We start from the raw sequence: 26,527 nt of genomic DNA on the forward strand, positions 1-26,527 counted from the left end.
GCAGGTTGGGATTGAGTCATCAGACTGAGAGGTGTTTGTACAGACTGGTCAATGCCAGCTTCCATGAGGGTTGACAAATATGTGAAGGCCTGCAAGGAAGTTATTGCACTGCATTGTGAGGTTTCTAAGTTTAGAGAATTTTATCGATAAAATTTTCCAAATTCTGTATCATTTATTAAATAAAAAAAATAAAAAAATGCAACGTTAGATTACATTGTGCATTATTGTGGTACTGACACAAACCCTAGTCCTACAAAGTAAAACTGGAGCTGCAGATTAGCTTCATCTCAGTTTCTGCACCCCATCTCATCCATGAACTCCTGAACATTTTTTGTAATATTGTGGAAATTTACAGCTTTGCTGCTGAAATTTTCCAAATTTGCTTGCTTTTTCACATTATCTTATAGCGTGAAGTTTGTCCTGGAAAAGGAGTGGTGGTTGAGATGTGATGAGTCTGGAGGGCCACACTGACATTAAAAAGCACACTGCCATCTTTTGAGACTAAAATTATAACTATACTTAAAAATCTGTAAAGGTTAATATATACCCATGATGCCATACATACTATTGAAATCATGGTTTATTGTGCTGCTTTAGCCTTTTGTTTTCAGACCATATCCTGCAAAATATGACAGAGAAAAAAACAGCTGGTGTTTATGCTTTTAGTGTACCTAGACGTTTTAGATTCACTGTCTCGGGTGCTTTTTTGTAATTTAATCAGGAAACACAGCCCCGCTTTTCTATAATGCATCCCTTCCAATCTTTGAGCAAAGAAAGGCAAACTTCTGATTTAAATGCTGTCTGGGATTTGGCAGTAATCATTAACCTTGGCGACAAATACATTACATTTTCTGTGAGTGCTTCACAATGAGAGCCACCTTATGTTTTGGTAAATTCATTGGATTTAATGAAAAAGCAACAACAGTAAGTGCTTGGCTTATGTTAGCAGAAAATGTTACCTGTTCAGATAGGAATAAAAAGAGGCTGATGTTTATTGAGATGATGACACCTCACTGTGTCTCTATCTCTTGTACTAAAACCACATAATCTAAATCCTGCATGGGGATTGTTCATTTCTTTGCCTTTAAGAAAATGAGTGTCAGAGATTTTAGAAATATGATTTAAAAAATTGGAAGTAATAATCATAAAATTATAAAAGCAAAAAGATTAAAGGGTTAATACATCCAAATATGCTGTTACATTTATTAAGGAAAATCTCTTTTGGTAGATGTACAGTCTCTTATTCATCTCTCTTGAGTGTTTTCTTGTGAGATGACATAAATTGATGTGTTATCTCACTATCTATCTTCTCATTGGTTAAGACTTGAGAGCTATTATCTTGAAACATGGCAGACTGCAGCACCATCAAAGAAAAAAAAAAACTCCCCGAGCGCTCATCCATCCATCATCAATGTGTTGTTTATTGTCTATGTTTCCCTTTAATGACAAGTGATGTGTTTGAGACCTAATTGGCACAAGAAAGGGACAAATAAAAAGTTTATCTTGGTATTTGAAAGTCCAAAAGTACGGATTTTTTTTTTTTTCAGTGTTGAGAAATCTCTTTGGATAATAGTTAATCAAACTCCTGAGAAGCAAATTTAATTTTGTCAACAAGTTGTATAACTGTATCTCGCAAATTTAGACCTAAACGACTGATAATGAAGACACCAACTCTTTAGTGGAAGCAAAGCTTGATTATTTGTGATTTATCAATAGATTTAACCTGTTAAATCATACATCTGAGACTTAATAAGAGAGATTTATTACACCAGAAAGAGGAGGTGTCAGTGCAGCAGCATGGCTGATTACCATGGAGTCTGTGAAGTGGAACAGCCTGTACCAAACAATTTAATGTGTTTTTGAGTAAATTAAAGCCTCAGCAGGTCGGTGTACTGTATGACTGTTAGAAAACAAGAGGACATTTTCCCCCGGCTGTGGAGCACATTTATCTTGGGAAGGGTCCAGGAGACTGTAGGACTACTTGGCGTGGTGAACCGTGTTGGAACAGATGAGAGTCAGGGTCTAAAGCAGCAGCAGCAGCGGCAGACTTTGGCCCAACACATGAGGAAATGTCTGCTAACTGGGAGGACTGCATGCGGCTGGCAGGAGCCCTCTGACATACACTGCAATGGAAATTATGCTATGTTTTTTTTTTTTTTTTATTCACGGTGCAGGCAAGAGGGTGTGGGCGGCAGAGGGAAAGTTGTGGGAAGAGAGACATTGTTTTTTTTTCCAGACAAAGGTTTCAGGTTTGACTCCTGGTTACCACAGAAAATGTCTCTTTTTGTTTTTCAGGATTATGATTTATTTTATTTTTAGCCTTTGTTTCATAGTACAGCTTAAGATTGCAAGAGAATGAGGGATGACATGCACCAAATACTGTCAGGACTGCTTATTGATCCTGAGTGCAGTGAGAGTAGACACAGCACATGGGGGCACTTCCGCTTTCTGAACCCTCACTACGAAAATCAACATTTCGAAATGAAGATATTTCCTCCCTCTAAAAAGTCACTAAACCACCTTCTATTGGAACAAGCCAAAATGTGGCACTGATATCAAATCCCCCAAAACTGAAGGGTCGTTTTAGCTCAACAGTTAAAGCAAGTGCCCGATAAACTAAGTCTGGAGTACTTGTTGCAAGAGTTGCTGGTTTTCCTTCTGACCAAGACATTTTGCAGCATGCCACCCTCATCTCTCTTCTCCCCATATGTCCTGTCTGTCTCCTTAGTTTTCCTGCCAAATAAGGGTGAAAAAACTACACAGTGAGGACTAAAAAAAGTCAAGTACTATAAATATTGTTCTCAAATGAAGGAGTCTAGGTGATATGTTAAAAGAACAAGTCTGGCATGTTATCTCTTCTGGTAGATGTAGATTCATCTCTCTTGAGTGTTTTCTTGTGAGATGACATAAATTGATGTATTATCTCATTATCTGTCTTCTCATTGGTTAAGACTTGATTATCTTGAAACATGGCAGACTGCAGCACCATCAAAGAAAAAAAACCTCCTTGAGCACTCATCCATCCATCATCAATGTGTGGTTTATTTTCTATGTCACTTCAACGATAAGATATGTTTGTAAGACTTAATTGGTACAAGAAAGGGACAAATAAAAAATACTTGTTGATATTTTAAATTCCAAAAGTACACTAAGGTGATTGTTTTTGTTGTTAATGATGTTGTTGTTGTTGTTTTGTTTTTGAGAAATCTTAACAGATTTAGGCAGTTCTTGGAAGCTTCCAGCTATTTGAGAAGAAAAGGTTTTGGAGACCATTTTTTTTGGCTTTGTGCCACAACTTGTTTGATAGCACCAAAAACTTTCAGCTACAACTCAAAGCTTCATTTGAATTGAACTTAATAATTGTCTTACAACAGCTAGAGCTAAACACTTGAGCCTCTTATAGCTAGTAAAATAATAAAAATAAAAATAAAAAAAGAAGAAGAAGAAGAACTCGCCTATCTGCAGATATTTAGGTACAATCAATTATCTATATTTTCATGCACTGGTTGCTAAAAGGTTTTGCTCAGACTGTTTACTGAAATCAAAGCCCCTTTCACATAACAAATACAACCCCTAACCTTCAAAAGACTACGCATGTGAATGGATATGTTCACAAAGACTCTGTCTAAATCAACAAGCTCCTTAGAAAGACAAAGTTGATCGTTTAATTGAAGGAATGAATCATGTTCCTTGAGGTATTGTGACTTCTGGTGTTTGTTTAAATCAATATTACCCTCTAACTTCAAAGATCTTTGCTGCTAGTTTTACATCTTTGCTGTGTGTGTATCCTTCAGAAAATTAACACTAAAAATCACTGGGCATTTCAGACTGAGTTCCACTAACCTCTTGTTATGTGTTCTTAAAAATATGAATTAGAAAATGAAAAAATGATGATATATAGTCCACAGAACAGAAATGATTTTTCTGTAACAATGACACAAAGCAGCTACCTACAATTTTTATACTGGGGCCCTGAAAGGTTTGTGCAGCCACAGTAAAGTAAATGTGATGATCTGTAAGTCTTGCTCCATCAACCATGGTAAAATTAAGATAAAAGTTAGGGAAATATAATTCATGGTATTATTTCCCTCCCAAATTTCCTCACAACCCGCTCCTGATTTTCTTGAACTCAACATATCTGAGGTTTAAAAATGTCAACACAGAGCTGGCTGAAAGAAATTTTGGGATTTGGAGGAGCTGCAACAAAATCAAAGAGTTCATGTTTTTGCAGAGCGGCGAATTTAACCCCGTCCACTTGTAGCGAACTCTCTCTTTGCTTTTCCTCGACTCTCCAGTGAGTTTCCAGTTGACCTCTTGCTCTAAAGCTGCAAAAATGATGTGTGCGTGGTTTATGGCTGCTGCAGAAGTCAGCCTGTTTCCGTATACATGCTCTCCATAACATCTGGCATTTATTTGTGTTTACATACCCCTTGTTTAATGTTTAAATAATCATTTGTGGATCACTGCTGAGGTTACAGACTAAAATTCTTCAGATGCAGACATTAAATCAGAACAGTGTGTCAAGTCCCACTGTATGAATTACTGAGACCTTTCCTTCTTGTTCCTTTAAAATAAGGGAAAAACCCAAGAAACTGATTATTTGAGCCTGTTTCTGATGCAAACCAGCTCATTTTAATCTCTTAAAGAAAGGAAGAGACGTTCAAGGAAACTGATGTTTAAGTTGTTCTGAAGAAGTGTGAGTTATTAAGACCAACATCTTTCTTCTGTCTACAGTTGTATACATCTGTGGCCCTCTGGACACCTTCCTGAACATCATGAAACTGTTCCAAAGTGAGATTCCTGATCCAGAAAACTACGCCATCTTCTACCTGGATGTGTTCGCTGAGAGTCTGACGGATCGTAAACCGTGGCAGAACACTGACACTGACTGGGCCGATCCCATTAACGTCTTTAAGGTATGAAAAATATGTTGCACATACACACCCATCGGTACATTTTCTGCTTATCCTATTCAAATTCAGGGTGCTTATAGAGGAGAGACAGGGGGAACCTTGCAAGTGAGTCATGAGACAAACAGGATTAACATATAGCAACAAACAACCTTTCTGGGTCACATGGGACTGGAGTCCATCCCAGTTTACATTTGGCACAAGATGGGGTACATCTGAGACAAATCACCACACACATCTACGGGCAATTTAGAGACAGATACTAAATGGTGGGAGGGAGCTGGATCTCCCAAAGAGAAACCACACATGCTCAGGCTGAACATGCAAACTCGACAGAGAAGGACTCCTGAATAAAACCAGTAACCGTTGTGCTGAGAAACAAATTAATTTTACCCAGAGATGTCCAGATCCCTGCTCCGCTCAGCTTTATCTCACTTTGAATCATTTCATGCGCTTTACTTTTTTCTCTTCATATCACACAAGAATGTAAACCAACAGCCAAAACCACAACCACACTTATTTGATGGATGGTTAAAGCAAACATAGCAAAAGACCAAGAGGATTACAATTTATTTTTTTGATTTAGCTTTCAAAGAGAAACAAAAACAAAAAGTCTTCATTGAAAATATTTCCCAGAATTCTCTCATCTGTCTCATCAACATCCAGTCAAGGATATGGAGGCTAAGTTGCTAACATTAGAGTTTATTGCTTTAATAAAGCTAATTCTTCTCAAAACTATATGAATGCAAATGAATCATCCAAACAACACAAATAAATCTCATTATCCCACACTTTATTACTTAAAGGTAGGGTCTGCAGGAATTTTGGTCACTTGTTAGTGAACACAACATTCAAACCAGGCTCCTCCTCCTTGGCTCAGTGCCAGCAGCAGCGCACACCTACAGCTCCACTCTAGCTACGGGAACACTCTCACTGGCCCAGCAACCACCTGTAGCATCAAGGTTTCATTACGGGAGAGACTCGAGAGCCGTGCACCTGACTTGGCATGTTAGCACAGTCACAGGTGTTTGACACTTACCTGGTTAGAAGAAATCCAACTCATGTCCCTTTTTGTCCCATGCTGCTCTTTGAGTTTCCGAAAGTGAGTGAAAGTTGAGCCAAGATTCACTGTTGTTTAGGAAAAAGCTTCATCTGTTTGGTGTTCTGCCTTTGGTTGTGTTTTTTCCTCCATGCTATGTTCACTAGGAAGGGGTTGAGGCAGACACAGACACTGACACACATGTATAGAGGCCCATAGGAGAAGATAGCAGGATTATTCCTTTAAAAGTGGAAATTATATATTTTTTTTGTAAAATCTTGCAGAATCTATCTTTAACTAATCAAACACATGCCCCATCTAATTTTTTCCGTATAGGGATTCATACCAAGAACCTTCTAGCTGTGACAGGGCTGAGTGCTGCAGCCTGCGTGTGAACATATATATGCACATATGAGCACACAGTGTGTAGGAGAAGCCATCACTACTTTTGATAAACTCTTTCAGATGTAGATTTATAAAATGTAGACTGTCACCGTTTCACCCACGTTGTAATTACAGACTGGAAATTATACTAGACCAAAACCACCACTTGGAAATGAGGAATAGATGTTCCTGACAACTGATATTTAATTTGTCATCTTTATTCATTTTCTCTCCAAATCCTATTATCATTATCAGACTGCGCTTATTAAATCTGACAGAGCACAGTCTTCAAATCCTGCAGAAAGTGACATTTAATTCAGAAACTTGGAGGATTAGTGGTGTGTTTGTAATTATCCCTGGTTTAGCAGTTTCTTAAAACACGCTCATGTCAGATGAAGCTTTAATGTTTAAGGATATGAGCAGCGTTTGGGTGCTCTTACCATCGATCTTTGAAGGATAAATCACCTTTGCTTGCAAACTGAGTCTCAGAGGTAAAGATCCCCTCCAGCCTTTGACCGCTTCGAGGAGTGAAATTCTTGCATGACATTAAAAAAAAAATGTTTCCACAGGAAGCCATTTAACCAAACAAATTAGTGTTCTGAGACATCAGAGTGGGCACAGGCTGTGTCGTTCTTAGGCTAATTGATCCTCCTAAATGCCAAACCAGCTTTTTGTAATTATCTCTAATTCAGCATTCACAAAGTTTTGAAGGAGAGCATCTATCTGAATATAAATCAAGTGTAATGTTAAATTAATTATGGCAAGGTCTCCAATAATGGACTAACATATGTTCACTCCAGTGCTTGAAAATGGAAAACAGATGTAAAATACAACTCTATTTTTGAACTTTGAGGTAACTGTTAATGTTGTGATCTGTTTGATACCCAAATTGAAATGTTACTTTTAACTCATTGGCTGCCAGCCATTTTCAGGGCATTCTGAATATTTCAAGACCCACAGAATATTGTGTTAAATGACTATTTGAACACTGAAATTGCCTTTCATACCCCTCTTCATGTTTTTGATTTAAAAAAAAACAGGGAAAACATACCTTTTTATATAGCACTCTCTCGGAAACTCCGTCCTTTGATCCTCACCATGATCTCTGCCGTCTTTTCTCATGATCGCCACACTCTTTCTCTCTGAACAACCACAACATATTCTATGTTTTAGTTTGAGCTGCCTGAACTTTTCCAGTTTGCAACATCTTACCATGTCTGTCGTCTCAGATCTTCTGCAAATATCTATGCTGATCATGATGTTTTACCCACAGAGAGCACTGCTATCAGCTACAGTAATTTACAAGCTTATATTTATAGACAAGCTCCGCCAGACCCTGCCTATCTCCCAACCAAATTGATGTCTATGGACACCAATGGCAACCAGTGAACTGAAAAAAATCTGAATTTTTCAACTGAAGCAAGAAATTTAATTTGATGCTGTGTCATAAAAAATCGCACTGTAATGGCAAAAATGATGCTGAAACAAGATATGAACAAAGTCATCATTATGTTATGATGCACTAGACTAGAGACTAGATTTAAACAATTTTCCCTTTTTAAAAAAAGGAGCACTGAAAATGATGGACTGGTCACCTTAATTTTAGACCTCAACCTCATCCATCAAATTTGGTCAAGTAGTTGGATAAAGTAAACAAACCAGGGACCCCTTTGGCTTGAGCTGCAGAAGGCATGGGATAATATCAGTGTTAAAGCTCTCGGGAAAAATATATTGACACTATTCCAGAGACGTGTTGCTGTAACTGCAGTAAAAGCTGGACAAAACCAAGAGTAGATAAAAACAGAAGGACTCTCTTCATCTGACATTTGCCATTTTCAGAGCAGCCATTTGCTTGTTTTATGATGATGCTTTGGAGGCAAAATAAGGTCAAAACTTTCAGATCTCTTTGACTGAGACACTGGAGTGTCCTTATAAACCCTCTGTATAGTTACCCCCTGCAAATCTGTTCAGCAACAGGTTGATACTACCAAAGTATCTACACTAGCTGAAAGCTTGCACACACTCAAGTTAAGGTTACATATAACAGTATTTCTACGAGTTCACAGGGGTTTAACTCGTGCAGGAAATAAAGTCATTTTTCATTTTGAAACAGGATTTCTGACTCATGAAAGAGATTTTGTAGAGCTGAAATGATGCATGAATAATAAACTGTTTCAGCATCAGAATCAGACTTCACATCTATTTGTGTGAAGTTGTGAACTGCTCCTAACCTTGGCTGAGGTGCAAAAACTTTGGCTTTTATTTTGCTGATCTTGCAAGGCGTTAATTTGTCTGCAAGCGATAAGAGAGCTCGTTATTTCAATGAGCTTCTTTAAGAGCTGTAATTGCTTGTGGATGTTTGTAGTTGGGCTCCAACATTGTTATGTGAAGAAAAATCCATTTCTCTGTTTGTTAAGAGCAAAGCTGCTTCAAAGAAATGGATAAAACTTGTTTTTCTGTTAGCACATCAAATCAAAGGTCATATTCTGACTGAGAATCTCTGACTGAATATTTTCTTATTTATTCAAACCTTATTCAAACACTCCATCAGATATAAAATGAATTTATTACAGTGTATGTGGTGTTACAGCTGTCTTTAACTAACATTTTCTAAACACCATAAAAGAAATGTTAACACTGCTTCCCTGCCACCTTCTGTGTTTATGGACTAAAAGGCTTTTTATCTCCTCTTAGAACATGTTATATAATCACATAATGAGGCTTTGATTGAAACAACTCATCATTTTGTCCTAATCTTTGTTTTTAAAAACTGAAATTGAATCATTAAATTTCATTAAGAGGCCTTCAGAATAAAATGGAAGGGGAATAAAAAGTGCTTCAGCTTTACAGTTTTTCTTAACTCAGTCACAAATACTTTGAAAAACATTATTCTCTTCTTTAACATTCAAATGAAAAATACATAAATGATACTATTTCCATTATGACCATGAATAAAGTTTTGAATAGTAATCATAACCAGGAATTCTAAAAGCTGATTTGAAAATAAAGAAGCAGGACTTGAAAAAAGTTTCTTTGTAGAGGTTTTTTGATCATCACCTTTTATCTAATAAAAGCAAATGCTAAAAGACCACTATGATTACTTGTTTAAGTTTTAAAAGGAAGAAAGATGTTTTCTGGTTGGTTTTTCAGGTAGACTTGTGCTTCATCTCTTTTCATCTTATCACCACTTTGATAAACAGTTCAACCCCCTGTTCAAAGGGACAAAACAGGAACAGGAACAAAACAAAATTTCTCACAGCCCAGTTTGACAGTTAGCATGGTGACACTGCTAGTATCCTGCTGAAAAAAATGAAATAAGGTGGGTTCATAATCTTTCTGCTTACTTTCATGAAATAAGCTATGTTCCACATTCACAAGATAACATCACGGTTATTTCTGCAGCCCACAAACTTTTTGTTGAGGACCGGTAGCTATTGTTAGCATTGGTTTTCTATTAGCAAGCAATAAGATCAATGTCTGTGGGTGAATTAAACCGTTTCATGGCAGCTTGCAGTCTGTTAGTTCTTACTGCAAAATCTTTTTTTTCTGTCCTGCTTTTTTGCCTTTTGTTTCGAATATCAGAAAACAGCAAACTTAACCAACAGAATTTCTAGAAACAAGAGTACAACTTATAGTGTAGCTGCTAAGCAGAGCTGCAAGTTTGCAAGTGTTTTGCTATAATTTACATTCAGTGACTTAAAAAATGTTACATTTAGTATATTTTTGCACTGCACATTAAGGGCATTTTATTATTTTGACAGCCCAATGCTGAAGTGCTAAAATCTGTGCTTTTTCCAAGTGTTAGCTTGAGGCTGGCTCCAGAAGTACCAGAAACCACATACACACCAAGCCAAAAAAGCCATTTTCACAGCAGAAATAAACATGTTTACAGCCTGGTACAAAAAAACGTCCCCTACCTAAATAACTACACACTGTGCAGGGGCTGAATTTTTTTTTTTTTAACACAGCAATTTAGGAGATATTAAGAGCACAAATACACCCAATTAAAGGCCCAGCTCAGCTGATTGACAGGCGGGCACCCTGTAGCTATAGCGTGGTGACTCAGAGCCCGCCCCATTTCCAATGTGCCTTCTCTTGATGATTTCCTACAAAGCTACTAGAGTCATTGCCTTCAACATGTGAGTGCAAGACTTTACAGATGTGTTGAAAGTGAGAACTTTTGTTCTTAGCTTTAATGAAAATAAAGAGACAAGCTATGGATTTCCTTAGAGCATGATTTATTAGCCCTGCAAGTCTGTCCACAAAAACTGCGCTACATAAGTTGCAGTGTCAGTTTAATTTCTAAGTAAGAAATTGGAAATTTGCTGAAGATTTCCAGCAGGAAATCTGGACTTCATCTTTCTGTTCTGTTTGAAAAAGTTAAACTCAGTGAAAGGCTGACTGGTCAATCTTAAGTTCATGTAACGTGTGCTTTAGTTCTTTTCTTGACTGGTTTCCTCTCTCTTTGTCTCCTTTAGTCGGTTTTCGTCATAACCTACCGGCCCCCTGATAATCCAGAGTACATAGAATTCCAGAAGAGGCTTCATGCCAAAGCTCTGAAGGATTTCGGTGTGCAGTTGGAGCCATCGCTGGTGAGTTACAGCCTGTAAAAACGTCATGTGTTCTCAGCAGCATCACAGCCTCTTTAATCTTTTATTAGATATTACACAGAGAAAAACACCCACAGTGCTGTGTAAATGTCAGCTGTTAATGATGAATGATGTTGATAATGATGTAAGCAATTAATAGTTTTTCTTTTATTACTGCCTTTAACTCGCTTGGTACTTTAATTGACCATATTCATATCATTTCGTCAGCACACTTCTGTTGTCATGCTGGCTCTAGAATAGGAGTTTCCTTTATTTATAAGCTAAGTGTTTTTTATTGTTCCATGATTAAGCTTCTTAATCATTTCCGTGTGTGTTGCACAATCTAGCATGTTGTTAATAATTCAAACAAACAAACCTTCCTCCTGCAGATGGACTACATTGCTGGCAGCTTCTACGATGGTTTTGTGCTGTACGCCAAAGCCTTAGAGGAGACGCTGGCAGAAGGTGGAGCTCAGAATGACGGCATCAACATCACAATGAGGACGCAGAACCGCAGATTTTGGGGTGAGCTGATGTTGTTAAGTTAAAGAGTGAACTAAAACAAACTACTTAGCCCAGAAAGATTATGTAACATTGAGCTATTAACTTGATAAGGAGTATTCTAGTTTTTAAAGCACATTACATGAGGAAGTTTACCAGTTGCATGTGTCTTCCTTATTTTATGAAGGCCTGGCAGGCTTCACACTTGAGAATCTGGTGCTGCCTTCACAGGTGAAGAAAGATGCTTGAAGTGCCTCGTTTTTCCGTCAAACGTCAGAAAATCTGAGCAAATTACAGACTTCACTTATCCAGAATACACTACACCAAACAGTAATTTCAGTAAAATTTAATCCAAGTTACTAAGGAGAAGAGTCAGCTGAACTATTAAGAGGAGGGAAACTTGGCCAAACTGCTGGAGCGGTGATGGTAAAGGACATTCCTAGACATAGCTACGTAAAAGACTCTTTCGGGTAGCAAACTCAGGACAGGCTAAGACTTAATGTAAGATTGATAAACACCAAAATCTGATACAAATGATCGGATTGTATTCTGATCCTGTTCAAAGAAAACAAGGTGGAAACGCTTGATGGACATGTTTAACCCTTTAAGACATGAGCCTCAGAATGTCTGCTTCAACTTTTTTCTTTTGCTTATTATGACAATGAAAAGGTACGAAAATGTCCTTTGGGTAATGCTTTGGCCTATTTTTCTGGGAAACTACATTAAATATCTGGGGGTTATTTCCAAATTTCTGCACATTATACGAGAGTAAAACATTTTTAAATGAAAAATAAAAAAGTAAAAAAATGCAATTGGATTTTAACAAATCTTACTGGATAAACTTGGATTTTTGAAATTTGTAAAACATACTTACTTGTGAGTCTTTGGCTCTTATTTTGTACAAAAAAAGGACTCTTACATCATCACCAGAACACCTAGCATCCGCATGGAAGTTGCCCCTACAGATGCTTCTTTGTTCTCAGAATCATTGGAGGTTTTCTAATCCAGGAGGATCTTTTTTGCATTTTTGGACAAACTCATTAAATGCCTGAGTGAAATTACTGTAACAACCACAAATTGGTTGAAAGAGCAACATCTGAGCTTTCAGAGTCCGTCAGAATTTTTCTTATGATGCAAACTGCGTAGGAACAATAGACATTCAAAATGCACTTGTGCAAATGTATCGGTGCCGACACATCCGGAGATAAAGGCTTAAATACAATGAACCCATCAATTTCAAAAAGATTTCAGTGACAGATTAATGATGCTAATAATTATAGAACTGTCTCCACCTCAGAAAATGTTGTCAGACATTTAGCTAAGAGCTATGACTGCCTCTCACGTGTTTGACTGTAAACATGTGTTTACTGACCTGACTGGCTTTGTTGGAAAGCACTATTGACTCTTTGAAAATGAGATTAAAATACACCCTTTCAACACAGTAATTATAGCATCACTGAACAGTTATCACACAACACTACAGTTAACAGGTCATTTGATGCTTGACGTGCACGCTCACACACTTCCTTGTTTACTTTTCTGGCTGTCACATTTGCTCTCACATCTTTCTGGAGGAAAGAAGCAGAATGATAAGTTTTTGGTTCAGTTTGAAAGAGTTGTCTTGCTTAGAATTACCAGATAAAGACTATCATTCTTAGTTTGGGATATTTATGACATTTTTCCAAAGATAGTGTTTAACGCTGACTGGTTTTGCAGTCAAAAGCTTTTTTTTTCAGACGTCGAATTCTGGTTTCTTTTCTTTGTATTCCCACAAAGGTCAGTGGTGTGAAATGAGAAGAAAACAAACTTTAAAGTGATAAAGCTGTCCTAGTTTTCACCATGATATGTTTGAAAAGATTCAGCAGAAACTGTAATATAAAGAAAAAAATTCAGGGAGCCTTGTTGATGCTCTCTGAATCCCCGTTACTCACTCAAAACAGTTTTCAGCACTTACATTCATTCGTTTGAAAACCAAAGCTTCAAAAAAGAAGGAGAAAAAAAAAAGAAATTTGTTTCAGTCACTTTAAACCAAACTAGTACACAAATGCGGTACATCATTTCAGAGAGACAGTAATGATTAAGAGGGACAAGGACTTGTGCTTTTGATTCAAGCGCTCAAAAATACCAGAAAAATTCTGTGGCTCATACGATGACTCATCTGAATCTGAAAGGGGAAAAATGAAATGGGTGCTTGAAAGTTTGTGGTAGTACCATATATGATGTTACCCAGCCTGAATCAGACCCTTACTGTGAACATTGTTTGTGTTTTACAGGGGTGACAGGACTTGTTACGACAGACCACAAAAATGCCAGAGATATAGACTTGAACCTGTGGGCCATGACGGACCAGGAGACAGGAGAGTATGGGGTACGTCATGTTTTGCTATCTTCGGTTTTTGATCTCTTTGTCATCTCACACAGGATATTATAGGAGGGTAAGTAAACATAAACTACATTTTGGTGTTGTCTCTTCTTTCATCATAGTCGATAAATGCACTGGCTACACTTTTTGTTCTTCTTTGGGTGAACCAAAATGTTAACTTTTTATTTTACAGAAGCAGAAGATATGAAAAAAGTTGGGGGCTTTGAAAAATGGGTAGAGGCACAATAAAGAGACATAGTCCTAGTTTTGTTTGTCAGAGGAGATTACGTTGACTTAGTTGTGAGATTTAGAAAAGATAGATTGGCTGAATGGACCAAACCATGTGATAACACTTAATTAGATTGGATTTTACTAAATACCCTCAGGTGCAAAGATAGATGTTGAAACAATGCATGCAGGGACAAATGGGTTGTGTGCTGCAGCTTTTTGTAAGCTGATTTGGCACTAAGGTTGTTTTTTTTTTGTGGGTGTTGGGCATGGACTGGACTGATAAGCAAATGAGAAACAACCCTTTTTTGTTTTTGCCACAGAGCTATGACCATGTACATTTTATTCTTTGGGGGTTTTTTTAAGAGTGGGGGATAATACTTTTCTGTTTAAATTTGAAAATAATTCCTACAAAACTATTCTTTGGGGACCCTTAAGGATCAAAATATGAAAGCCCCTATCATTTAAGATGCTGTTTTAATTGGACTGCATTACCACCCTTTGGTCTCAGGCACACTGTCGTGATTTTTAACAAGGAATGTGTTTCTTTTGGAATTGAAACAAATTTTCTTTGTTCAAGACAACTTCTTACCAGATACAATGCATCGTGAGGTGTTTATCAACATTTATCTAGCGCTGTTGTTTGAAACGTGACATCAAGAAAATGTTGTAAGTTTGTTTGTAGTTTAGTAGCTTGCTATATGTAGTGCTACTAGCATCCTGGTCCTCTGACGTATCCACTTTGTCAGTTTGTTTGTAGTTTAGTAGCCGTTTATATTTAGCGCTACAAGCAACCTAGCGCTCTGAGACATGTCCGTAATGTGTAATGTTGGTGAATCCAGGTTATGTCCTGCCAGTCATCTACCAAGCAGCGCTAATGTAACCTCACTCCTCTTATCACAAACAGCTTGGCCCCTGTGTTAGCCTTTAGCTTGTGCCCTATCACTATGATCACAAATACAAGCTGACAGGCTTAGCAGCAATTAAACTAATGCTAATTTTCCAATGCTGAAATAAATTCACATACAATCCCTGTGATCAACCTTCCTATTTTTGTCTTGGTTGTTCAGTGTTAGGTTTTTTTAAAACCAATCTGTTCAAATCTTTTTAGCCTCATGACAGATCAGTGAAATTAGATCTGTATTGCTGTTTGTTTTTATCTTAAGTTTCAGTCTTGGCTCACAAAAACTGAAATTAAACCAGGAATCTTGTCTACTACCAGTAGGTGTCTTTCTTACTAAACAAGAGGCAGAAAACCACATGGAAAAAAACACTAAGGGGGCTACAGGGAGTTGGATGTCACTGCACACAAATGCGCACTCTGTCCTCATTAATGTAATGCTATCGTTGGATTCTCCTTTGCTAAAATCTCATCACCAGGCAATAGAAACCCTGCAAGTCACCTTGTCTCCAAAAAGTCTAAATACCTGACAGATTACTTTTTGGACACAAACTTAAAGCGTCCTTCAGTTCATATGTAAAGATGCCCAGACAAGAAAGTGACAGATAGATTGTAAGTCTGACTCACTTCATGTTTTTCTAATTCCCCTAATGCTTTGGCAGAATGTGTGTATTCTGAAACCACAGCCTTGGTTTGTGTTTGGTTGTTGATGCTAGGACAGCAGAAGAAACGTTACTATCTGGACATACTTTTGGTTTGCTAAGATTTCACTAATGATGAGATGCATAAAACCTCAAACTTCCCTCCCAGTCTGGAGAAAATATTTGTGTATGTTGTGCTCGGTAAACTCAACCATGGACTGCTCCAGCACGTTTCCCCTCTTTCTTTCTCTCTGAGGGTAGCAAAAGTGGGTTAACTGGACGTAAGATCAGTTAGATTTTCACAGCGGTCCCCCTCACGCCATCAGAGTGACTTCCTGGTCTCATTTATCCCTTGTTTTAGTTGGTTCAAATGGCTGGTTGACCTCAGAAACCAGCTGCCTGGTGGCTTCAACTCTGAGAATCTCAGACAGCTTAAAATGGTTAATAACTTTGAGTTAAAATCAGGTACACATCAAAAAGACTCAGACACACTTTTTAAATTTATTGTATGAATAATATATTTAGTTTCTGACAAGTCAGCTCTGATTATTATTCCTGATCATGCAACACTGCACCTTTGATTTTACATGACCATTCAGTCAAAACAAAAGCCTTCGAGATGTTTCCCATAGTGATTTAGATTCTTACTAATGTTTTATTTTTCTTTTTGGACAAAGTTGCGGTTGTTCTTCAACTGTAGAGTTTTTAAAAACATTTTTAGTGGCCTGTCAACAAACTGTAATTTGAAACATACTTTAGACCTGCTCAGTGAGTTAATTTTCTTCATGCAAGAGTAGGAAGATACCCCTTTTGATCAAAGTGCAGAAAAACTTTGTTCACAGACTTCATTTTATAATAAAATAAAAAAAATTGTGATGAAAAAGGACAGGATTTTTTCTAATGACAGTCTGGAGTCTATATATGACCCATAGTTCATTCATGTGGGACTGAGCCTCTGTCAGGACGATCCTTTAAAGACTATTTTCAGACTTGTAATAAGAGAGACATAATTCAATTTAATTTTTGTAGCTTCCTCTGAACTTTGTTTAATTTTTTTTTTTAACCTAAAACCAACAGTTTTTCACCATGTTTGGGTCTCTCCTAGCCTTTCACAAAATAATGATATAAACAGAGTCCACTTCCATGATTTGTGTATTAAAAAGCACCTATTCTTTATTTGTGTGTGGGCATTATCTTTACTTGGATGTTCTCATTTTGTCAGCCAACCTAAAAATAGGCAAAAAGACTGAAGACATGATGATGTGAATTGTTGGAGGACATTACTTGGAAGCCCCCAGACTGAAAAAAAACCTGTGTCTATTTCTGACGTTGCACCACCCTTCCCCTTCACCCATCCCAGCCTGCATTGTTTTGTCGACCTCCCGTTGGGGGTCGGTGGCCCTTAAGGTTTATGCAGGGGGAGGACACAACATGCTGGGAGCATGGGTTGGACACATAAAAACTTCTCTGTCCAGTTAGAAACACAGGAATCGAGTTTCACAGCGGGACAGCACATGCTCTCCATGAGGCTATACCATCTAAATAAAACTCACAGACAAACAAGCTGCTCAGAATGTTTGCCACCTGTGTTGTTGTCTCATTTTCCTCTGATGAAAGAGTGATTTTTTTTTACCTTGCCAACCCAAAGGTAGCTGTAAAGTAGGGATAGACCGATTATTGGCCGATATTTGGCATTTTGAAGCGTATCAGCATCGGGCTATTTTCAATCTGGTGGCTGATAAGAAATTAAATTTGCCAGTAGCATTGTCCCACCCACAGTATAATCTGGTTAGTGACACACAGAGCCATTTTTAGGAAAACTTGACTTACTATATAAAATTTTGGGGAGCTATTTTTTTAAGTTCTCATTTAACTTTATAAGACATCTGCTTAGCCAGGAAGCTGTTCAAAGGCACTTAAGCAAAGTTAATGTTGGAGTTTGTATTATTTCAAATTTTGATGCCAACGTTTTCACTTTATTTTCCATACTGCAAATGAATATCAGCTCTAAGTATCTGTTACCGGCTTCTTTGACTACTAAAAAAACACATCAGTCTGTATCTACCATAAAAGTGCACAAAAATATTGATTAAAGAGTTTGGTTTATTTAATATCTTGTTAATGGCAGGACAGCACAGTAATTTCAGGAGGAGGGTGAACACTCTCGGGAAAAATAAACTTAGTTTAAATTAGACAGTTACAAAGTTCCACTACAATAACATCATGTCAAGCTATGCAAGTTTATTTTCATTTTTCCTCTGTCTACGGTGCATTCTGTGTGAGTGTGTGTCAAATTAGATTAAGGAGGGAGATTCACTGATCCAAATATGTCAAATATTTTTAATCAGTGTTTTCCTCTGTGTTTGCAGCTTGTTGCTTACTACAATGGAACCACCAAAGACATAATCTGGTCCCAGACAGAGAGGATCCACTGGCCCAATGGGGGTCCACCATTGGATAACCCACCCTGTGTGTTTTCCACAGATGATCCTTCCTGCAATGATGGTAATCAACCATTCAATAATCTATAATTGCAATGCACCCTTCTCAAAAGTTAGTTTTAAACCCTCTTTCTAGAGACTTTCTTGTGTTAAGTATCTCCAGAACAGAACAGATTGACTGGAGCTGACACTGACTTAGGACAATGAAGTTCATGCACAGAACTGATGACAAGAGAAGTGATCCAACACTTAGTCAAGATTTTTCTCCTCCTGACATAGAGTAAGATTAAACCTCTCATTAGGTCGTTATTACAGTCCACTAATAATATATTATCTCTTCATCTGTATGGACCCTGAGATACTTTCACTGATGTTGTGTTGATCAATGTGTTGTTTTCCATCAGTTTTATCCAGTCTCTGAATGAAGTAAACATATCCCTCTTTGCTTTTCTTTGGTAGACAGCAGTTTAAAAGACACTAAGTGCAGAGACAGTAGAAGTTGTGTCTACAAAGTGACATTTTTCCCAGGAGAACTGCTACAGATGATTAACTGAGGAAGAAACCACAGCAGACATAAATGTTTTCTGCAGTGAAGGAGGGATAATTGTGGGAGACTCAGTAAATTTGAAGCTATCTGCAAAAAGATTGGGATGATTACAGTTAAGCAACATGCACAGACACAAAGAATGGTGACGACAGCTTTTAATCAGGAGAGAAACGGACAAGGTCAGTACAATGTGAGCTGTTCCACTACATTCAGAGAATCAGGAGCTTGCAGCAGTGAATGAATTGAGTATCTGAAGATGAGCAATAATGGCCGTCTGTTCTTCTTCCTGTGTTTTGCTTTGCTGCAGAAGATGTGATGTGCCCTCAATCTATCAACTTGGAAAGTGGATCTAAATGAATCCAAGCAAGATCATTCCTTTTCTTGCTGATCTTTTCTTTAAATTCATGTTTTTTTTCCAGAGTAACCTACAACAAAAACACTGTTTTTCATAACCCTATTCATGTACTTTAAGACTCTGACTGTAAGGCTCACAAGTTTGGCACCCAAAGCTTGTATTTGAAAATTTAAAAACCCACAGAGCATCCAGGAAGAGATGACCGAAGAAATCATACCTATCTTTCTTAGACTGAAAATGTTTTTTCGTAATTCATTTTCGATTCAAGTAAAGTCAATTGAACGTATCCACTGTAAGTGTTTATTATACCAAAACAAAATGGTATGATACAATATGAAACACTACAATATATGTGCAGATATAATATGACACAATACAATATGATATACAAAGTGTGATACTGTACACGTCAATAAATGATATATTAAATTATGCCAGTATATGACATGATATAATATAGAAAGTTATAAAATGACATGGTACGCCACAATGTCATATGATTTGATATGAAACATAAAACACAAATGAGAGCTTAAAAATACATCATAAACCACTGTACAACCCACATTCTTTACAAAGGCTTTCATAATGGCATGCTTCTGGTCCTGGAACCGGTTCTGTTCTGGATTCTTGAACCTTGGTGCTTTCCATTGAATCAGCCTGTGTTCATACCTGTTTAAGTGGAACCAAAATGTGAGGGCATCTTTCTGTGTCACTCAGGTGGAAACAGCACAACAGCATGTGCATTTGCTTTTTCAATGCCTTTTTTCAGCAGAATTGAAAGGTCAAAACAAACAAACAAACAGGGCTGCGTGGTGGCGCAACGGTTAGCGCTGCAGCCTCACAAAAAGGAGGTCACCGATTTGATTCCCAGCTTGGCCGGTGGGCCTTTCTGTGTGGAGTTTGCATGTTCTCCCTGTGTGTGTGTGGGTTCTGGGTACTGCTTCCTCCAAAAGTGCAAAAACATGCTCATCAGGTTAATTGATCACTCTAAATTGCCCATTGGTGTGAGTGTGTGCGTGAATTGTTGTCTGTCTGTGTCAGCCCTGTGACTGACTGGGGACCAGTCCAGGGTGTACCCCGCCTCTCGCCCAATGACAGCTCGGATTGGCTCCAGCCACCCGTGGCCCTGAACTGAATGAATGAACAGACAAACGTGAACAAAAGTAAACAGACATCAGTAAAACCAACATAACTGTAAATAAAAAAAAAATCTCTGAAAATAAAGGAACACTCAAAAGTTCCAGCTGTGAACTTACTTTTCTGAACCAATTTCTTTCCCCAGTCTGAACATGCCAGCTGCTCAAAATAAGGCTTCAGGAACCAGAACCAGTACAGAGCCTCACTGGTGTGACAGTCATCTTAGTGTGCTTTTTGAATCTATTTTATACAAACTCCAAGTCTGAGTATTTTGTATCTGTAGTCAGATATTCAGCCAACATACATTTTACATTTTCAACAGCATGTGGTTTGGTGTCAAAAAGCAACAAAACCTAAAGGATGTGTTATCTAACTGTACCATTGGTGTTGCTAATTTAGATCTTTTTTAACTGTGACGACACAACCAAAAGATAGAACAATTTAATTTTTTTTTTTATGTTTTATTCATCAGAATATGAAAACTGAACATCTGCACTAAATGCTAAAAAAGAGGCTTAGAGTGAGACTATGATGCAATCAAGCAGAAGTTGATTCCTGGTGTTGTTGGAAATGATGTATCCTCAATGATGAGAATCAGCTCATCCTCTGATTTACAGCAGGATGTGTAATTAGTCTCAATTAGGGTTTTAATTATATACCAGGAATGTCAGAGCTGTGTAATTGTGCTAAATTGTTGCCGGTATTTGTGGCTAACAGACTGCAAGAGCAGTGCAGCTGTACGCCAGGAAGTCACAGCTGCACTTTTCACAGCAGAGAGCCTTTTTTTCTGCTTCTCAGAGATATGCATGTGGACATCTGTTAAACGTATGACAACAACAGACTGTTAAATCCTTCCTCTGTTTCCAGGTCATCTGCCAGTTCTGGGTATTGTTGCTGTGGGATCCGGATTAGCGCTCATCATTTTTGGGATCTCCAGTTTTCTCATTTACAGGTGAGTTTGACTGAAAGAGAGGTGATGCCTCCTGTCTGTGCTGCTTATAGCTCAAGCTGTTAAATTGCAGGTACAGATTTCTCCTTCCACTGATGGAGAGATGGAGAGAAAGAGATGTTTGAGTCTGGATTTATGGGTTGTGCTGCTATAGGTGCCAGAGTGGTATTTACAGGATTGTTTCCATGGCAACAGCTCAGCAGGTGACAGTGTTAAAGAAGTGGTAAAGTGCTCTTAAGCTGCCAAGTGAGCTCATATGCCATTTTCTCACCTAATGATCATTAGTGGGGTCATAAATGTTGTTTTCTTTGCACTCTATTTCAGCTAATTGCCAACCGATTACTTAATTCACACAACACTGACGTCACTAAGGATATCAGTCAAATGTTTGTTTTTTTGGTGCTTTTCTTAAGATGTTCAATGTTTTTTGGAATATAATGTTTTAAAATCTCATCAGAAAAATATATTTTCCCACTTCTTACGAAGAGGCTGTCTATACAATGTAAAATTGTGACAGTAAATTTGAAGTGAGTCAGCTCTGCCAAACAAGTTCCGCCTCCAAACTTGTTAAACGCAGCAGCCGTGTTGTTTGCTCTACGCTTCATATTATGGAGTTCAAGAAGCTCCATGTTGCATCAGATTTGTGCACATTTTGGCTCCAGGGTCAAACACTAACAAACACGCTACCAGTAAGACTTATTGTTATGTGGTCAAAGTTATTAAACAAGTGATCTCCATGGAGACTTGAAAATCTCAGCTTGTACAGAAACAAATTTCATGAGTATAAGGTTAGCTGGAATAATGAACACTGTGTTAATCTGAAATAGCTGTCACACTTTGGTTAGGTTTAAACACCAAAATAAATTAATATGTTTTGTGCTGAATAAATTATGTATTACTCCAGTGGACTAAAGTTTAAAAAAAATTGTTCAAAGATTTTGAAAAAGTATTTTCAGCCTTGGAAAATATAAAAATATGGCAATATGACATTTTGTAAATTCCATGTTGAAACCAAGATAAGAGGTCACAGGTCCAAATCATGCCCCCCTCCACTTTTTCAGGCAAGGTGTCACAGCAAGTCACTTTTCGCTGGTGGCCATTGATGATTTCTGGAGACCAAGAGATCACATATCATCTAGAAGTCACCCAAATGGTCCAAACTATTCATTTGAGAGACATATGAATTATTTTATTGTTGTTTAACATAATAGGCCAATGAACTCCAACAAACAAAGTGACATAGGAGCTAACGGTAGGCTAAGATAAGCTAATGTTAGAGATGTTAAGATAACTTGATGTTTCTTTCCAGCAAAGTGACAATATGCTGCCTTAAATATGATGTGAGCTTACCTTAGAACAGACAGAGACATCCTTATTCACTTTATATTTACGCTAAATTGATGTTGTGGACTCCAGCACAACTTAATCCAAAGAAGACACGTTTCTCGGTTGAGATGTGGCCTGGGAAAAGGTGAAAATACACTTGGTTGCCCAGCCTCTCAAGATACTATGTGCACCGTTTGACCATTTTTAAACTCAAAATCTCTGAAATACTGTATAAAAGTGAACAAAACCTGACTTTCTGCAATGTATTTCAATGTGCGTCTGGGCAGAGAATGCCCTTGTGTATTGGAATGGCTATACACTGTGATTTGCTCATTGCGTTTTAGGGCGGGACTTAGCTGTAGGACGATTGGCCGAAGTAGTGCCCTGCTGGTTTTGTGATGCAGTTGCCCTCCGATATCAGTGTGTTTAGCTGCACCTGTATGCTTAGCTCATTGGTGCTAGCTTTAACTACTTCAATGATATTTCAAGTCTTTGTGATACAAAGTGCACGGACTCGTCAACTGAGCTGTCACAGAGTTTTTGAACGGGAAATGTGTCACTGAAAATTGCAGCGGTGTTGTCAGATGTTTTTTACTTTACACCCTTTCACTGAGAGCTCTTTTTAACCCTTCGGAAATTCAAGGAACTAAGAAACAAAACAACATTTAAGAAACATGAACAGCATGAGGTGACTAGACATTGAACATCAGAGACTTAAACAGAAATATTAAGTACTGTAAATGTGATGTGGATGGTTTAGTTAACAGTAATGGGAACTGAGTGATTTTTATCGTGAAACTAGTGTTTGGTTTAATGATAGCCCCTGTGCAATTATGTACCATTTAGATAAAATGATTACCTGCCACATTTTATGGTTGTAACTGTGTGCTCTGCAATTGGCTGTATAAACAACTTAAGGGGATTGTTACAGTGTCCCATGTGGCTCAGTCTGCATGTTTATGGAGTGCTGGAATGAGCCCCATTTAATTGCACAATAAGTTAATCATGTGTGCCTGAAGCATTTAAGCTTCTTGAGGAAAAATTATATTTTCTTAGTGCCAGAGTAAAAAACTTCAATTTTAGGAAACAAAGTTTTGATTTCCCATTATCTATCCCTTTTCCCAAAATGTCTTTATCATAAATACAAAGTTTAGCTAGATGATGATGAGTCTTACATAAGGAAAAAATCATTTATGTGTCAGCTTAAACAAACAGTCTGATCACACACTAATACTGATTATTAACACAAACAAGTGTTAATCACCAGCCATTCACAATGGATTTTGATCAGAAGAATGATGGAGGACAGACGGAGGAGCAGCTTTCCACTTGAGGTAAATCTACTGATCCTGAATCTGAGACTATCATTAAACTATCAGATAATATTTATTCTGAAGATGTTTAAGTTTTGTTTTCTGTTTCTTTCAGCTCACAGTTCATCAGGCACAGCATGGTTTTCTGACTAGCTAGCTAGTTTTAAAGGACTCTTTGCCAGTAAGTTTTGGGATACGTATTTTTTATTTGTTGTACCTGTTTTTAAACTGAGATATTTCTTTTGTGGGCCCAGGGGACAGGGAAACTGTTAAACACTTTGGTCCTGACCAACCTCTGTTGTAAACAAGATATACTTAGATCCATCATTTACATAGGTGACAGATTCATGAGTGGAGTTTATTTTTCACAGAGATCAGGGTTGTTGTTTTTTTTATTATTATTATTGGATTTTAAGTTGATTTTATTCTTCTTAAAAACCATAAAACTATAAATGTAAACCTCTTTCTTTAAGACAGCAACACTGGCTAACAAGTCCCTTCCTCTTTTCGCAGACACCAGTGGAGCTATACTGATGGACAGAGAGAGGCACACACACACACACACAGCTGCCTTTAAGGTTTCTGTTTGCTGAGAGGCCTCCAAGATAGGTCCCTTCAAAACACCACTAAATGTTTCTAACATGAGTTCTGTCACTGTTTATGGTAATTTGTCTTTACAATGGGGTCGCTTGAACTGCATTAAGGGGGGTGCAATTTGTAAGACTGATATTTTTGTATTTATTATATATATTTTTAAGAAGAGGTAGTACAGATTTTAACTAAATATATGACAGTTGATTTCCTATGTGTGTGCTGCTGCTTATATGTGTATTTTTAAAACAATGGTAAAAAGTTTTTATACACAAAAATATTCAATTTCTAACTGCAGAGGTAATGGGAATGTAGAAATTGAAAGTATAATTGTGGGAAATTATTGGTGTATTATTTTCTAGGATTGTTTGGGTTGTTGGGAAGATGGTTCTTTCTCTGGAATGTTACATTTTGCAACTGTTCCTTTTGTAAAATGGAAATGTTGGAAAATGACTTTTTGGTTAAATAAAAATAATGTGAGTTAAATGGTTTGTTTTCTGATAGTTTTTGTGACAGAATCTACACTGCTTTACATCATTTGAAAGTTCTTAATCACATATTTAGTCTTTTTTCCTCCTCTTTGAAACAAGAGAAAGATTCCCTGAAATCAATCCCATTCCAGAAGTTTCTGCATGGCTGAGGTGTTGCTGGAAGAAGATGACAGCTCTCATCACGATAGTGAAAGAAAAATAACAGGGTTAGGGTTAGGTTAGGACTCAGACAGACTAAACGGGGGCAAAAATGATCTTACATTGCTTATACTCTTTGTTTCACTGAGTTCAATGCTTATCAAAATATATGGATTACTTCTTGACAACTAAATTCCTCCAAATATTAATAACAAGGTAAAACAATAATAAAAACATTCACCGCAGTTGAAAAGTAAAAAAAAAAGATAATGAAAGAATGAAAGTCAGGAATTAAAAATAGCCCATTTTTCCATTGTTTGTTACTTTGCTGTAGTTTCATGTTGCAGTCTCGTCCAACCATTATTCCACTGTAGAAAGCTGCGTTAATACTCTGTGTTTATAAAACAGAATAATTTTCAGTGACTTCTCATTTCATGGAGCGACTGTTAAACATCTTCTAGCAGCTTTATCCAGGTGGTGAGCAGCTCTCAGTTGATCTTGGAGTCTGGTGTGCAGCAGCCGTGTGAGGAGATGTTGAGCAGAGCAGCAGAGACTCTGTTGTTTTAATGGAGGGGTTGGTCCAGCAGAGGTATTCACATATGGGACTTATGAAACAATAGGCCCAGTGTGGAGCCCCACACTTTGCCCCTCTGGCTGCCAGAGGTCTCTAAATGAGGCTCCTTAAATAGAAAAATACCTTTTTTTTTTCTGGTGCTGGCGGGCATTAGAGGTTTAATGGTGTTTCCTGCCCTCAAGCACAACCCAGAAGAGCATTTGTAGACACAAAAAGCATCAAAGTTCCTCAAAATTTCTGGAAAGTTTAATTACAAAGTTTATCCTGGTGGAAAAAAGGTTAAAAAAAAATAAAGGGCCACTTTTGGGGCCAGCTGGAATGGTTAAAACACGGTGATCTGCAAACGCTGCAATAATTTCCTGAAGCCATCTGGAAGTGTTTTACACCTTTTAGATTGGGCTGGAATGTGTGGCCTCCTCTCATTTTTCATGTGTTTCAAGCTGAAAATGAATTTCCTCTCCGGTTTTCATAACTCAAGGCTAATAGTTTTATTTTGAAAGTGTCTATACTTTAAATCATTAAGTGTCAAAAAAAAGAACAAAAAACCTGTAGTGCCTCTGAGATTTTTCCCAGATGTGTTGATTTGCCTGAATTCCTCCTTTGAGTCTATGCAGCTTTAAGATCGTCCGTCTTTCTGAAACTCTGAAATAACATTCAACACATGTCAGAAATATGACTGACACGTAAATTACTCGATTAATCACTGCTAAGGATGGGCAGGAATCTGGAGAATGTTTGAATTCTTTGTGGAGCAGGTTGGATCCATTTCTTCTCACCCAGCTCACCCACTGAGAGGGGACAAAGGTGATCAATGACAGGCGGCATGCATGGTTGATCTCCTTTATATTTATTTGAAAAGTCACACTGTCTGGGGCATAGTGCATAAGAATTATCAGACACCACTGTTTGTATATGTTAACCACTCTGTATAATCAAACCCTAATGGTGGGGTAACAAATTGCACCATGACTTACTCATGATATAAAATCAACATCACTTTTGATACCAGTGAATGACTGACACAAACTTACAGTCTAACTTTTTTTTTTGGCCACTTATTTAAGCGTGAATGAGCCTTCTTGTAGATGTAGAAACAACAGTTCAAAA

The 26,527-nt window shown here is 37.6% G+C and overlaps 1 protein-coding gene and 1 long non-coding RNA gene across 2 annotated transcripts in view; both read left to right on the plus strand.

Annotated features, from left to right (window-relative positions):
- Window positions 1–26,527, plus strand: part of npr2 (natriuretic peptide receptor 2) — an 82,231-nt gene that overhangs the window by 8,972 nt on the left and 46,732 nt on the right. The window contains exons 2-7 of the mRNA XM_074690014.1: window positions 4,735–4,916; window positions 10,812–10,925; window positions 11,312–11,447; window positions 13,697–13,791; window positions 17,925–18,060; window positions 20,906–20,990. Of these exons, the coding sequence (XP_074546115.1) occupies window positions 4,735–4,916; window positions 10,812–10,925; window positions 11,312–11,447; window positions 13,697–13,791; window positions 17,925–18,060; window positions 20,906–20,990 (748 nt within the window). The remainder of the gene's footprint in view (window positions 1–4,734; window positions 4,917–10,811; window positions 10,926–11,311; window positions 11,448–13,696; window positions 13,792–17,924; window positions 18,061–20,905; window positions 20,991–26,527) is intronic.
- On the plus strand, window positions 23,578–24,564 carry LOC141805189 (uncharacterized). Its single transcript, XR_012599697.1, has 3 exons — window positions 23,578–23,647; window positions 23,742–23,807; window positions 24,140–24,564. It is a non-coding gene; the product is annotated as an uncharacterized LOC141805189 (long non-coding RNA).

This window comes from Halichoeres trimaculatus, unplaced genomic scaffold (genome assembly GCF_033239565.1).
Source record: "Halichoeres trimaculatus isolate MK-OKI-2021-1 unplaced genomic scaffold, fHalTri1.1 fHalTri1_scaffold_16, whole genome shotgun sequence".
Lineage (NCBI taxonomy): Eukaryota > Metazoa > Chordata > Actinopteri > Labriformes > Labridae > Halichoeres > Halichoeres trimaculatus.